The sequence below is a fragment of the Nycticebus coucang genome, chromosome 5 (genome assembly GCF_027406575.1).
Source record: "Nycticebus coucang isolate mNycCou1 chromosome 5, mNycCou1.pri, whole genome shotgun sequence".
Taxonomy (NCBI): domain Eukaryota; kingdom Metazoa; phylum Chordata; class Mammalia; order Primates; family Lorisidae; genus Nycticebus; species Nycticebus coucang.
The window spans coordinates 107983994-108000411 of record NC_069784.1 but is presented as its reverse complement, the minus strand read 5'-3'; the positions used below and the strand labels follow the sequence as shown (position 1 = coordinate 108000411).

Genomic DNA, 16418 nt, shown 5'->3' with positions numbered 1-16418 from the left:
GGTTCATAATGATACTAAAAAGAAAAATTAAAACCAAAAACTTAGTCACATTTGGATAAGTCTAGAGAAACATTATCCTAAAAATCTGATGATAAAGGAGAAAAAAAAAAGAAGCACTAATTCCACCTTTCCTTACAACCAAATAGTCATAAAGGAAGTTCCAATAGTTAAGGTAAAGGTCCTTACAGAAATTTCCAGCTAATAATTGCAAAGGAATAAGTGATACACAATTTTGGAATGCTTAACAAAACAACGAATCAACTCAAAGATCATCAATGGATAGTCCATTAGATGGTGAACTGATGGTGGGTTTTAATAATGGATACATTTAGGGGCTGGGCATGGTGGCTCACACCTATAATCCTAACACTCTGGGACACCGAGGCAGGTGGATTGCTTGACGTTAGGAGTTCTAGACCAGCCTGAACAACAGGGAGATCCCACCTCTACTAAAACCAGAAAAACTAGTCATGATTGTGGCGAGTACCTGTAGTCCCAGCAACTTGGAAGACTGAGGCAAGAGGATTGCTCAAGCCCAAGAGCTTGCAGTTGCTGTGAACTTTGATGCCACAGCAGTCCGTGGGATACAGTGAGATTCTGTCTCAAAAAAAAAAAGGGGGGGGGTATACATTTAGAGCCATAAGACCTGAAGCCACTGATAGTATTAACATTATGAAAAGACAAGACAAACATTATATGCCTACTGATGTCACACTATAGGAAATTCAAAATACCATCTTTGGAGCATTTTTGCCAATATTCAGAAACTTAAGAAAGCCTCTTGATCTAACCACCAGTTTACTGGAAATACTACGTAAAAGAGACAGAGAAATATGTTAAATGACCAGAATATCAAAATATCTACATGACCTTGATTTCTTCAACAATACACACACACACACAAAGGGGACCTATAAAGGAAAGGAGATTGAAGCAATCTATCTATTAAATACAGTGCACACCAGCCTGAGACAGAGCGAGACCTTGTCTCTAAAAATAGCCAGGCATTGTGGCAGACGCCTGTAGTCCCAACTACTTGAGAGGCTGAGGTAAGAGAATTGCTTGAGCCCAAGAGTTTGAGGTTACTGTGAGCTACAACACTATGGCACTCTACCCAGGGTGATGAAGTGAGACTTTGTCTCAAAAAATAAGATAAGGGCGGCGCCTGTGGCTCAAGGAGTAGGGCGCCGGTCCCATATGCCAGAGGTGGCGGGTTCAAACCCAGCCCGGGCCAAAAAACCAAAAAAATAAAATAAAATAATAAGATAAAATAAATAAAGAAAACAAAATAAATACAGTGCACAGACTTTGGCTTCTTATTTAAACAATCTAGATGTTTTAAAACTATGATACAATCAGAGAGATTTACTTGATATTTGATGATATCATGAATTACCATCATTTTTTGACACAGTAAGGATGTTTTGAATATGCTTTTTAAAAAAGATCCTTTATCTTCTACAGATACTAAAGTATTTACAGGTACACTGATATATCAGGGATTTACTTCAATATAATCCAATGAGGAAAAATTTATTAATACCAGAGGCTAATTGCCCTCTCTACCTGTAAATACATTTGAAAGTTCTTATAATGCAGCATTTACAAAACAAAAGAAAGGAAAACAGGGAAACAGGGACGGAGGAGGACAAGCTAGATAATCTCCTGCCCGAATACTAACTAGACCCAAAACAGCTAGATAATCTCTCTCTAGAGATCTCTTCCAGTTCTAGTTTCTATAGTTTTCTGTAATCTATGATTATTGTTAACATTAGTATCAATTAGGAGATTTTTTTTCCAAACTTGCAAGCATTAACCTGTAATGGGTTATGAAATCAGCTCAGAAGAATTAATAAAGAGTACTTTTCAGGTTTGACACCCGTAGCACAGTGGTTATGGCATTAGCCAAATACACCGAGGCTGGCGGGTTTGAACTCAGCCAGGGCCAGCTAAACAACAATGACAACTGCAACAAAAAAATAGCCAGGTGTTTTGGCAGGCGCCTGTAGTCCCAGCTACTTGGGAGGCTCAGGCAAGAGAATCGCTTAAGCCCAAGAGTTGGAGGTTGCTGTCAGCTGTGACTTGACAGCACTCTATGGAGGGTGGCATGGTGAGACTCTGTCTCAAAAAAAAAAAAAATTACTTTTCAAAAACTGGAATAGAATAGAATGTCATGGAGACGTAAGAATTACTTTGTGAAACATTTATTTCAGTGTTTTGCATGCACACCTGTATTGAGTGGTAATGTAAAATACATTCCTTTCTGTGAACATAAGATACATGATCATTTTTGTTTTACTCACACTCCAATACAGAATTAATATGGGGTGGTGGTTGAGACAGAGTCTCACTTTGCGGTACTCTGTAGAGTGCTATGCCGTCATGGCTCATAGCAACCTCCAACTCTTGGGCTCAAGTAATCCTCTTGCTTCAGTCTCCCAAGTAGGTAGGACTACAGGCATCTGCCATAACACCAGGCTATTTTTAGAGATGGTGTCTCACTCTTGCTCAGGCTGGTCTCAAACTCCTGAGCTCAAGCAATCCACCTGCCTCAGTCTCCAAGATTGCTAGGAAGAGTTAACATGGTGTTTAAAAGACCACTGACACAGCCTTTTAATACCTTATCTGTTTAACAATGAATTGTCTTCCTGTCTGTAGCAACTTATTTTTGCCATTTCAAACATCCCATAAGTCCATTTTGCTAAGATCCAGAAAAAGAAAAGCAAAATCTCTCAAGGTAATGGTTAGAAAGCAAAAATGACTCTAATAATTCTGGTATCATGAAAATGACATAGGGTGAAACCCAACTCGGAACACTTTTAGCTAAAAATACTACAGTACAAGATTTATTTACATTTCTTTAGGTTTCTGTAATCTTATCAGTAACTATTTAACTCTCCTTTGAATTGGACAATCTAAAATTTTCTTCTGTTAGGCATAACAGACAGTACAAAGTTTAAAATTATCTAATCAGATCAAGGTAGAAAAGGAAAAGGATCCTAGAAGTATTTGTTGCTATAGTGCAATTTTACTAACCTTTACGTGAATTTTTAATTTTTTTAATTCAGTGAGTCCTGTTCATTTTCCATCAATTTGTTACACATCAAGTCCATTATCTCTTCTCCCCTGTTTGCATATCATCTGTCTTTTATTTCCACATCTCCTCTGCTTTTCCTTACTGAACTCCATTTTATTTCCAACATTGAAATCATAATGTAGATTCTAAAATACAACTTGCTATTGTGCTTTTTATTCAGTATCATTTGAAAATATAAAGAGCGGGTGGCGCCTGTGGCTCAAGGAGTAGGGCGCCGGTCCCATATGCCAGAGGTGGTAGGTTCAAACCCAGCCCTGGCCAAAAAAAAAAAGAAAATATAAAGAGCAAAATATTCAAGTAATCATTTAGTTTTACTGATAAAAATTTTAAAGTTCAGTGACCACAGAAATAAAATGTAGAAAATTCTGACAGTGTAACCTGGATCTTTCATTAGATTATCTAGAATAACTTTACTGGTTACCAAAGAAATCATCAGTAGAAGTACAGCTTATAAACCAATCTTACAAATTTAATTTATTCTACTTGTTAGTTTTCATAATGATTTCAGCATCCATTTTAATGAGCTCTATGAATCTGATCTTGTTAAGAAAGGCTATATCCAAGACATGATTGCAAGAGGGACTTTACCTAACAATTGCAATCAGTGTAACTGGCTTATTGTACCCTCAATGAATCCCCAACAATAAAAAAAAATAAATAAATAAATAAAAAATAAAATAAAATAAAAAAAAAAAAGAAAGGCTATATCTCTCTGATCCATGCTTTTTTTTTAACTGAAGCACCACATGTCATTTTATGTAAATTATCTAATTTTTCCTCAAGTTCAGTTCATCCCCTCAAAAACTACAAAGGAATGAATTATAAAAAAAAATTTAATTAAGTATGCCATCCGTTTTTATGGGTTGACTGTTTTCATACTTACTGTAAGCTAAAAGGCTAAGAATGATTTTGTTTCAATTTTTTTGTTGTTATTTAAGCAGTTAAAATAAACTTTAAACATTTTTAAAACTCCTTCTCAGTTATATGACTTAGAATATTCCCCCTTGCTATCTCAATAATCTTTGGCAAATTACTAAAACTTTCTAAAAAAATAATTTCATCTCCCTCTGTAAGTTTCTTTAAGAATTTAGACACTATCAAGCATTTAACAATGTGCTAGAAGCTCAATATCATTATTATGAAACACTGCTCTTAGAGGGAAAATTTCTATAAATATTTAATATAACAAGTATATTTAGGAAAAATGTTGGGGAAATTAAGTTGATGAAAATGTACTGAGGCTAGTTATTTGCCACACACTATTTTGAGGACTTAACACGTATTAAAGAATTGAAGCTTTCCAGCAATCCTGATAGCTACCCTGTTTCCCTGAAAATAAGACAGTGTCTTATTTTAAGGTGTGCTCCCAAAGATGTGCTAGGTCTTATTTTCAGGGGACGTCTTATCTTTCCTGTAAGTAGGTCTTATTTTCGGAGGATGTCTTATTTTCGGGGAAACAGGGTATATTACGCCAATGTCATCAATAATGAATTGAGCCTGGAAAAAGTACACAACATGAAGCAAAGGAGCAAGTTCTGAAGATTGACGGTCTGACTCCACAGCAGTCACTATCAGCCACCACAGCGTAACAGGGTAGCGTCCCACAGTGGACAAGATGGAAAAAGGCTGAGTTTATCCACATCTCCATTTATTGAATCAAGGAAGCCAAATTCTCTAAAGGCAAGTTTTTAACCACATTTAAAATTTTTAGGGCTCGGCACATATATAATATAATGAGCACATATAGTAGTTCATGCCTATAATCTTAGTACTTTGGGAGGCCCAGGCAGGAGGATCACATGAGACCATGAGTTTAAGGTTATAGTGAGTTATGACTGCTCCACTGCACTCAAGCCCAGGCAACAGAGACCCCCATCTCTCAAGAAAAATAAAGAAAATACAATGAAATTTTTTATTGCATTTTTATCAAAAATAAACAACATTCATAAAATATGAGGATTAGAGAAAAGAACCAAAAAATGCTCATAAACCTACTTCCTTCCTTAACACAATCACTATGAATTCTGATGACAGATCACATAAAATATTTATACAATTATAAATAAACAGCATATATGATTTTTGCCCTACTCTTTTCACTTTGCATTACATGTACACACACGTTCCCTATACTATAACATCATTTTTAGAAATACTAATTGCAATACTAAATAAGTGCACAATATGTAGCCTAGAGGCACTAATACAGCATATTCAAGCATTCCCAATCTTGGACATTTGCATTCTTTCCCAATATTTTTACTATTTAAAAGATATACATATTTGTGAATAAAACTTTTTTCCACAAGTAAGACTATGTCCTTATATTGGAGTCTCATGAGTACACCTATCCCATGTATGAACACTGCTGGTGCTCCAACAAACTATATCCTAAAAAGCTATAATAAACTGTATTATCAAAAGAAACAGTATCATCATAAGCAATAAAACCACTGAGTATTGTCATTTAAAAAATATTTCCTGAAAAATTAGAATCACATTTTAATTTGCGCTCATTAATACCTACATGGTTGAATAGCTTTTCAAATATCTTCTTACTAGTTGAATTTTATTTTCTACATTCTTTGCTCAGCACTAATAATGGTACCTGGTTACTACCAGGTACCTAGTGCTACCAAAAAATAGCCCGGCTATTTTTTTGTTGCAGTTTGGCTGGGGCTGGGTTTGAACCCGCCACCCTCGGCATATGGGGCCGGCGCCCTACTCACTGAGCCACAGGCGCCGCCCTTTTTTTTTTGAGACAGAGTCCCACTATGTTGCCCTGGGTAGAGTGCCGTGGTGTCACAGCTCACAGCAACCTCCAAGTCTTGGGCTTAAGCGATTCTCTTGAATCAGCCTCCCAAGTAGCTGTGACTACAGGCGCCCACCACAAGGCCCGGCTATTTTTTGTTGCAGTTGCCATTGTTGTTTTAGCAGGCCCAGGCTGGTTTGAACCCACCAACTTCAGTGTATGTGGCTGGCACCGTAACCTCTGTGCTACGGGCGCCAAGCCATAATTTATCTTTTTTTAATTGACTCAGGATAACCACTAGACCTGGGATTAAGATTTAATCTTTATTTGATATAGCATTTTTCTATGAAAAACATTTTTTAGGTAAAGATAACTTTTGATTTATATTTTATTTATTTTTTTATTTTATTTTATTTTTTTTGTGGTTTTTGGCCGGGGCTGGGTTTGAACCCGCCACCTCCGGCATATGGGATCAGCGCCCTACTCCTTGAGCCACAGGCGCCGTCCTGATTTATATTTTAAAATATTTAAAAGTCTAGGTATTTTTTAAAATATAACATAGTACTAGTTAATAAACAAGGAAGAAAATAATTCCCAGTATCTCTAAAATCTCCAATAATTAAAAGATTATAATGATGTAAAATAAGGATTACAATCATTTCAATATAAGGAAAACTGAAAACTGAATTCCACACTTAAGAAGACATATAACCAAAAGAAAAAAAAACTCTCAAATATTTTCTTTTGAATCTTGCTTTAAATGAGGGTTGGTAGTTAAGAACTGTGTTTCTTTTAAGAGACTACAATCAATTAAACTAAAGCTCTCCACAAATTCACAATGTGGGAAGCATACCAAGCTACTCCCGTCAGCAGTAGAATGACTATCTACTGCAGACACCCATGTAACTTGGTTTTTTTTTTTTGAGACAGAGTCTTACTATGTCGCCCTCAGTAGAGTACTGTGATGTCACAGCTCACAGCAACCTCAAACTCTTGGGCTTCAGCGATTCTCTTGCCTCAGGCTCCCATGTAGCTGGGACTACAGGCACCTGCCACAACGCCTGGCTATTTTTTTATTGTAGTTGTCGTTTTAGCAGGCCCGGGCCAGGCTCGAACCCGCCAGCCTCAGTGTATGTGGCCAGCACCCTAACCACTGAGCTACGGGCACTGAGCTACAGGTGCCAAGCCCCATTCAACTTTCTGATGCAGAAAAACAGCAACCCCAAGCATTTCCTGGGGCAGCTACCAGGTGTCTAACCAGTTGACCCACCGCATCTCCCTTGTAAAGAGGAGAGACCCATGTAGGTCAAGGTCGACCAATCACTATCACTGGATTTTCTCCTGGGACATGTCCAACCTATGAAGCCAAAGATGTGGCATTGGTTTTACTGTTTCTTCATCATTTCTAAAAGTTTTCCTTTTATACATACATTTGGATTTTTTCTAATATATGGTATAATCTAATATTGAATAATGATATTTTAATGCATTTAATATAATTTAATGCATTCAATGTAATTCTAGTACAAAATCCCTTCTTAAAACACAATTAACCAAAGAATGTAAAGATCCGTTTCACCCAACTAGACCATGTGCTACCTAATCATGATACCACATCCACACTGAAGGTAAAACAGTTCACAAATCAGAGATACTAAACTAACCAACTCAGGAGTTTTCTTTCTGGCAAGAACTCGTCTTACCACGTTCTTGTAAGCACTGCTTCCCTCATGGCTCTGCAGGGTTTCTATCAACAAGAATTTCTTGGCAGTTAACCCACAATTTCCACATGCAAAAGAAAACTGAAGGAACCACAGGCACCGACCAGCAACCTGAGAACTTTAAGGTTACTGTCTACTATGGAGCAAGTAAGTAGACTGATTAAATTTCCATGCAACTAAAACATAAGAGAAAGCCAAGTCAAGTCCATTCAAGCCACAAACGAATTATCCTGTGTTTGAGACACAAACACTAGAATTATACCTATCTTACAGTTGAAGTGTTAATAACAAAACTCCTGGTTTTTGTACATCTCTATTATATAAAAACCTCCACAAAGACTAGTTAGTAGTTTCTAGTTTGCAAAGAATTTTGCTACTGTGCCTTAGTAGCTGAGTAAATATCTATTATAAAAATTGAGAGGATAATTTGTCCCCAAATAATTAAAGGGTATGTTTCAAAGGTTTTATAAATAACATTTGTACTTTGTGTTTTTAACTATTTTCTCATATACATTATCTCTGATCTGTACAGCAACACTATGAAGTAAGCAACAGGGAATGACCATCTATATTTCAAATGTCTTAAGTCACGTAAGTAGAAAACGGATTAAACAAAATTTAAAACACAAGACTTTTGTTTCTTCCACTGTATCACACTGCCCATGTATAAGCTGGAGCCTGGAATTCAAAATTATTCTTCTTCTTACAAAAGTAGTATTATATATACATAGTGGTTTGGAATCTAGATTCGCCTACGAGAATTTTAACTTATAAAGCCTAAACTATCAAAAAGCAGTATAATACTACATAGTTAAAAATAGATTTTTATGGACTGGCCTGAGCCCCTAATATACATGGATAACATTATTTCTTTGATAAGAATTATGCCATATCTTGCAGAGAAAAGATATACAAATGAAGAACTGGCCACCCTTCTCAATGCCTATCTGCTGAAGCAGCAGCTGCCCCTTTCACAGCAGGAGAGTAATCCAGGCCACCAACACATCCATCCCCTTCCCTCTCTGGCCCCAGGGGCCACTGGTCCCCTCACCAACTGAGATACAAGAATACAGTGGCTAGGGCGGCGCCTGTGGCTCAGTCGGTAAGGCACCGGCCCCATATACCGAGGGTGCCAGGTTCAAACCCAGCCCCGGCCAAACTGCAACCAAAAATAGCTGGGCGTTGTGGTGGGCGCCTGTAGTCCCAGCTACTCGGGAGGCTGGGGCAAGAGAATCGCTTGAACCCAGGAGTTGGAGGTTGCTGTGAGCTGTGTGAGGCCACGGCACTCTACAGAGGGCCATAAAGTGAGACTCTGCCTCTACAAAAAATAAAAATAAAAAAAAATAAAAAGAATACAGTGGCTATGGAAATACTGTTTGTTCTCTGAGATGCTGGATGTATCTTGCTGTCCATCTCTAGTAGAAGCTGTTTGTTCCTATTAGATTATGTAAGATATATGAGTCAGAAGTACCTGCAGGCAGAATAGTGAACACTGTCATTTCTTGCCCCGCTCTGAATGCTCCAAAGGGGAACTGGAAAGGGGCTCAGAGGGAATAAGTATGGGTGGGGGAAGCCTACCATGGGCACATGGGGCATGATGATTTATGAGAATTCTTCATTTTATATCCAAATTAGATAAAGTAATAAAATCAGAAGGATGTGACAGCCATCAACTCTTTCTGTATCCTTTTCCCCTTGGATTTTGGAATGGGAAAGACTGATTAATAAAATACCAGAAATTTAATATATTTTACGTATATCTCTCTCATCTCCCTAAAATATAAACCGGGTTCACTGAATCCAGAAGAAAGTATGATAGAGAGTAATGTGTTTCTGAGCTGAACCTCAGAACCACCTGTTATGTTTAAAAAACAAAAAAAGATTCACTGGCCTGATGCCAAGGTGGAAGAAAGGAATCTGTAATTTTACAATGTAGAAAGTTCTGATGATCAGGTAAGTTCAAGAGTCTTAGATATAGTTCATGATCATATTCCAAGCCTCTATTTTTACCAAACCTCTTGGAAGCCTTCCTGGATACCCTCTACTACCACACCCAGCTTAGACCCTCCCTAGGCACATCCCCACCCCATTTCCAGAGCATCCTGTAGGATACTCATCTCATGAGATCATACTTGTTCATACTGGAATCCCAGTGAAGCTGTGAGCTTCTTGAGGGTAAAGACTGTCACGTGTTGCAGTATTTCCAATGTATTTCCAGCCCAACGCCTGACTATAAATGTTCATCAAAGAAATTAAATCTGAAACAAATCAGAAATCAGATTCTATAGCTAGATGTTTTCAACTATATGAATTTAGTTAATTTACATAACTTCCCTAAGTATCATTTTTCTCTTCTCAAACTGAAGAAACTGAAGTGGTGGTTTCTTTTCAAGCCTTTTATCTTAGAACCACACACAATCATGAAAAAACTGTCAAATCATAGGCAGGCTTTATGAAGACTGCAATGAACGGTACACAGCATGTAGCCAATAAATATTTGTTGAATACACTTTTCCTTATTTTCTGACCCATAAGCAACCTAGATAACAGGCAAATCTATAATATTTTCAGTGAAGGTAGCCCCAAATATCAAATATAGTATTGTTTTATAATGACATGACATGCAGGTTTAGATGTCTACATAGTTCCAGCAGTTATTTCAATCAAGAAAGCGTTTGTGAACAAACTTCTTAAGGACTGAATCAATCCAATAAATGTATATTTAATTAAAAGTTTAACTGCCAGGCCTATTGGGTCATGTCTATATAATCCCAGGGTTTTCGGAGGCCACAATAGGAGGATCACTTAAGGCCAGGAATTTGAGACCAGTCTGGGTAAATATCAAGAGTCCATCCCTATAAAAACAATTGTTTTTAATCTGCTGAGCCTGGTATAGGACTCGCCTATAGACCTAAGTACTCAAAAGGATGAGGTGGAGGATCATTTGAGCCCAGGAGTTCAAGGCTGCAGTGAGCTATAATTGTGCCACTGCACTCCAGCCTAAGCAATACGGTAAGAGGGTCTCTAAAAAAAAAAAACAATAAAAAAAATAAATAAAAGGAATTAAAAGTTTCCTTGTTTCAACACTATTTGTTGAGCTCTACGAGAGCAGTGATAATGACTATCTTGTTCACTGATGGACCCTCCCAATGACAATGCCAACTGCCTGGTGCTTATCAAATAGCTAGCAAACATTTTTTAGATAAATAGGTACAGCTAAAATTAGCAGCAGCTGCAGAATAAATAAAGGAGTTTATAAATCATGGAATGGGCGGCGCCTGTGGCTCAGTCAGTAAGGCGCTGGCCCTATATACCGAGGGTGACAGGTTCAAACCCGGCCCCAGCCAAACTGCAACCAAAAAATAGCCGGGCGTTGTGGCGGGCGCCTGTAGTCCCAGCTACTAGGGAGGCTGAGGCAAGAGAATCGCTTAAGCCCAGGAGTTGGAGGTTGCTGTAAGCTGTGTGATGCCATGGCACTCTAGGCACTCTACCCGAGGGCCATAAAGTGAGACTCTGTCTCTACAAAAAAAAAAAAAAACCATATACAATGTACAAATCATGGAATGATCTGGCCCATTGCTTTCTGAAGTAGCTTACAAATTATAGAATCATTTGGCTCAAAATCTGTGAGATATGTCTTAATATTATCTGTGAGAGTTTTGACAATGTAATACCAAAAGCTACAGACAACTATTAATTAATAACCAAAACTCAAAAACATGATGAGTAAAGTAATTTATTAAGGAAAACATATATAACTAAATTTACTATTGTTTCTACACACATTTCTACAATAAAGTACTTACTTTCACAATCATCTTTAATATCTATAGTAGCAAATGGCAGGTCTACCAGAGGATCCACAGTATTGGCTTCAAATTCCCCTAATATTTTCTCTTCCTTTGACACATTTTCATATCCATTGGAATTAATTCTTCCTTTAACATATCACAAAAAAGAAAAAATAGCTATTTATCTTGTTTTTTTCTTTTCAACTCATATCCTGTGAAACAACTCAGCTGATTCAATATAAATTTACATCTGTTAAGAAATGTACTATTTGTATTCAAATACACTATAAAGCTATTTATATAAACATTATACCATATTCTATATTTTTAAGTGCATTATGTTTAAAAAAACAAGCTTCTAAAACTTTAATCATTTTCTAAAACGTAGTATTCATCCTAGGGTTAGATAAAGACTGAGTTGATCAATAATTCTCGTATCATTTACAGTTACATTTTCTTAATTCTTAAACTGCATTTTTTTCACATACCTTTTGAAAACAAGCCAACAAGGCTTTGTCAGTCTTTTTCATGTTTATTTTTAACAATCATTTATATGATTTTATTTACACAAATCCTGACCTTTATTTTTATCTGCAATAAAGACTTTTGAGTAGTTTCTCTCCATCATTAAACACTGGAAAATGAGTTAAAAATACATTCATGTGGCTAGGCACAGTGATTCATGCCTGTGATTTTAGCACTCTGGGAGGCTAAGGCTTGAGCTCAGAAATTCAAGACCAGCCTGAGCAAGAGTAAGGCCCTGTGTCTAAAAGAAAAAAAAAAAGAAACACCCGAGCATTGTGGCAGGCACCCGTAGTCCCAGCTACTTGGGAGGCTGAGGCAAGATAATCACTTGAGCCCAAGAGTTTGAGGTTGCTGTGAGCTATAACGCCATGGTACTCAACCCCATGGTGCCTGAGTGAGACTCCGTTCCAAAAAAAAAAAAAGAAAGAAAGAAAACATGGATGTAAATATGCTGTTCCGAAAATTATTAAGAAGCAAATGGGCCATCTGGAGTGCCTCACGCCTATAATCCCAGCACTTTAGAAGACCAAGGCAGGAGGATCACTTGAGCCCAGGAGTTCAAGACCAGCCTGAACAACACAGCAAAATCCATCTCTACAAAATAGAGAAACATAATTTAATAGCTGAGCATGGCAGCATGCAGGGCTACTCCTCACAGTTACTCAAGAGGCTGGGGTAAGAGGATTGCTTCAGCCCAGGAGTTCAAGGGCACCATGAGCTGTGATCAATTATAACGCTACATTTCAGTCTGGGCAAGAAAGCAAGACTCTGTCTCAAAAAAATAATAAATAAATAAATGTTTCAAGCTACACTACCAAATGGCTATCCATGGGCCCATGAAGAGTAATTCTTGGTATTTAATGGCAGGCTTGGCACATCACAGACTCTCTAATTTTCACAGGATGAAGGAAGTTAAGGTAGTAGTATCCTACTTGATGTAAAAATGAAAATTGAGGCATAATATCACTTGCTCAACATCTTTCTCCACCTTGTTAAATAAAGCATGTTGAACTGGACTGCAATGTTATGTCAAAATCAACAGCAGTCTAGAACTCAAATTACAAACCAACTTCTATCAAGTTACAGAATAACTGAAACAACTTTTGTACATAAGAATTATTAACTCAGAAAAAAAAGCAAGACTGTCCTCTCATCTCTCCTCTAGATCAATAGTAAATGTATTCCCCAAGAACCAATGGACAGGGCCCTCCCCATCCTTTCTCCTCCTGGCTTAGCTACTAAATGTAGTGGCATCTTACAGCTGGATAAATAGTGAGAGTTGTACAATAATCAACAAGTCATGTGATCACCAAGTTTTGGTTTCTTCCTCATAAAAAGGGAACAAAAGTACAACCCAAATTATTAGGGAGAAATGGTCAAGACAAGCAAATAACTGAAAGGGAATGAAAGGAGCCTGTAACCTCCACAAACATCTTGAACTTTGTTAAAGTAAGGAAAAGATACAGATGCTAACAGCATCCTGAAGTGCAAAGCCACAACACTTAAACAAGGAACTGGCGTGTGACTCTTTTTAACAATTTCCATGCCCATGCATTTTATAAATGCATCCCCAAAACTGATACCGTAGGCATCGGCGCTCAAGGTCTTCATCACTTCATCTGAGTGACAACTGTAAACACACCTACACTAGTTAATGGCTATTTATATACCTCCTTTCAACTTTTTATGCTTTTTAGACTTTGTGCACATATATACTATCAAAATCTAGCAGAAGAGCACCTTTTCTCTAATTGGTTTTTTGCCCCTTTCGTTCAAAGTCCAACCCCTAACTATCCACAAAGTTCTGCGTGCAGCAAATAGTGACCCAAGCTGGAAATTCATTCCGGTCGCTAGTATAGACTTGGCGCCACTTTTAAAATAGCTATTTTCCAAACCTCGCATAAAATCTTAAATGAGACAGCACGGTGGTTCGGGTGTTTAATATTTGTGATATAAAAGAAAATCGCTTTTGTTCTGGGTTTTGTTTACCATACCAACACCGTCAGAAGGGCATCAACTTTGTGAACATGAACTTTGTGCTAAAGGTCACACTATGAGAAGGGAGAAACAAAAATGAAACTTAGGGACAGGCTCCCAGCCCTGGCTTCCCGTGGTGCCCACAAAGCGTGCATTACAGTGCTCCCTCGGGTCGCACAGTGGGCTCCTCGGTGCTCCGCTAAGTCCTTCTGGGGAGTGGGAGGGGAGGCTCCGAGTGGGGCAGGCGGAGGGCCGAGCTCTCCCCGGGGCCAGGCCTCCCGAGGCCGGGCGCAGAGCGCCCAAGCCCCCCCGGCTCCCGTCGCCCGCCCGCCCCCGCCCGCTCGGCAGCCCGGTCTCACCCGCTCCCGGGCTCTCCATGGTGGCCGCGCGAGCGGGCGGCGCGTTCGGGCGGGCGGCGGTGGCACTGGCCCAGCGTAACAGCCCCGGGCTGCGAGCGAAGCGGGGGAGGAGACCAGGGCGGGGGCAGGCGGGCGGCGCACGGAGGCGGGCCGGGGCCAGGCGGCGGGCGGCAGGGGCCCGGGCCGGGGCGCGCGGGCCTGCGGAGGCGCGGAGGCCCCCGAGCCGCAGCAGCAGCCGCATGCCGCGCCGGGCGCCGGAACGAGCCGGAAGAGGCCGACCGGACGCGCAGGCAGACCCGGGATTCGGAAGGGCGGGGAAGGCGAGCGCGGAGAGTGCGGCCCCTCCTGCGGCGCTCGGCTGGATCCGCGGCCTCCCCCCGGAGCCCCGCGGCCCGGCTGCCCCCGGCCTTGCTCTGTTATTTCCTGCTGCGACCTTGCCGGTCCCACGCCCTGAGGGACCAGATGGGGACTGGGCTGAAAGCATTCCCTGGCCCAGGGTCTCCTGAGAACCCACGTGCTTAGTTCTGCAAAGGTCTCTGATCGCAAGAAGAGGGAGATGTACAAGGACCTTGTACTTCTGTATCATGAAATATTTTATTTACCTTGCTTTTAAAAAAATACAAATTGTGGCAGTCTTAAATTTTTAATAATGGTTTTATGCCGAGACATCAAGTGGAAACCAGCCATTGGTTTTTGCAGAATAAGATATTGATGTGAGGGCGGCACCTGTGGCTCAAGGAGTAGGGCGCCGGTCCCATATGCCGGAGGTGGCGGGTTCAAGCCCAGCCCCGCCCAAAAAAAAAGATGTTGATGTGAGTATGATGGAAGAAAAAGCAATAGTAAATATGGGTTTCAAACACGTAATGACTTTTAAAAAAATTTTTTCCGCCTTGGAACACAATGCTACTGGAATTTGTTTTTCTTTGTTTTCACTACAAAGAAACCAGGGGAGGACAAGAAAATTAGGCGCATCCCTAAGCAAAATAATCTAGCCCTTTTTGCAAATAAAAGCTTTTCACTTATTTTGAACACAGACTAGAGATGAAGAAAAGGCCCCAGCACAACCACAATAAAGTTGGTGTAAACATCATACACTTTTGGCTCCTATAAGCACAGTGGTTACAGCATCAGCCACATGTGGCTGGTAGGTTCGAATCCGGCCAGGCCAGCTAAAACAATAATGAGCAACTGCAACAAAAAATAGCCGGGCGTTGTGACGGGCGCCTGTAGTTCCAGCTACTGGGAGGCTGAGGCAAGAGAATCACTTAAGCCCAAGCCTTTGAGATTGCTGTGAGCTGTGACGCCACAGCACTCTACTGAGGGTGACAATAGTGAGACTGTGTCTCAAAAAAGAAAAGATCATACACTACAAGTCATCAAGTAGTTACTCTGTTTTAAAATAATTCTAACAAGGTAAGTATCTGATTTCCATATTCATGGCATTTATGTGCATGTCCAAAGGTAATCAGGTCCCCCAATATTTAATACCTGAGCTCCATGCTGAGGCTATGTGGGGATAACAGGTCTTTTTCTTAAGGAGAGCTGATCATCTAACAGTAGATCATCTAACATCCCACCTAAACACAAGTAACTGCAATAAGTAATAAAATAAAAGTTGCCAAAAAATCGCCTGTAGTCCTAGCTACTCGGGAAGCTGAGGCAAGAGAATCGCCTAAGCCCAAGAGCTGGAGGTTGCTGTGAGCTGTGACGGCACAGCACTCTACCAAGGATGACAAAGTGAGACTCTATTCCTTAAAAAGAAAAAAATCCACATTAATATTAAAGAGGATGAGAATATGCCATCCCAAATACGGGACCTTAGAATAAGGATTAGTTTTGAGCTGGAGGCTTGAGAAACAGTCTACTCAGAGAGAATTCTCCACACACCCCTTCCTGCCTAAAAGCAGGGCATAAATTTCCCTTTGTAAAGGTGATATAAATTTCCATATTTTTATTTTTTTATTTTTTATTTTTGGTGACAGTCTCCCTCTGTTGCCCTAGGTACAGTGCTGTGGCATCACAACTCAGAGCAACCTCAAACTCTTGGGCTCAAGAGATACTCTTGCCTCAGCCTCCCAAGTAGCTGCAACTACAGGTGCCTACCATCAAGACCAGCTAGTTTTTCTATTTTTAGTAAAGAGGGAGTCTCTCTCTTCTTCAGGCTGGTCTTGTACTCCTGAGCTCAAACAATCCACA

The 16418-nt window shown here is 39.7% G+C and overlaps 1 protein-coding gene across 8 annotated transcripts in view; it reads right to left on the bottom strand.

Moving 5' to 3' along the window:
- The window catches only part of AKAP7 (A-kinase anchoring protein 7), a 208351-nt gene extending 193851 nt beyond the window's left edge, over nt 1–14500 (bottom strand). For all 8 annotated transcript variants that reach the window (XM_053591930.1, XM_053591923.1, XM_053591926.1 and 5 more), the window contains exons 1-2: nt 14223–14500; nt 11377–11508 (exon numbers count right to left, since the gene is read on the bottom strand). In XM_053591930.1, the coding sequence (XP_053447905.1) occupies nt 11377–11508; nt 14223–14463 (373 nt within the window). In that variant the 5' untranslated portion in view covers nt 14464–14500. The remainder of the gene's footprint in view (nt 1–11376; nt 11509–14222) is intronic.
- Nucleotides 14501–16418: the final 1918 nt, after the last annotated feature.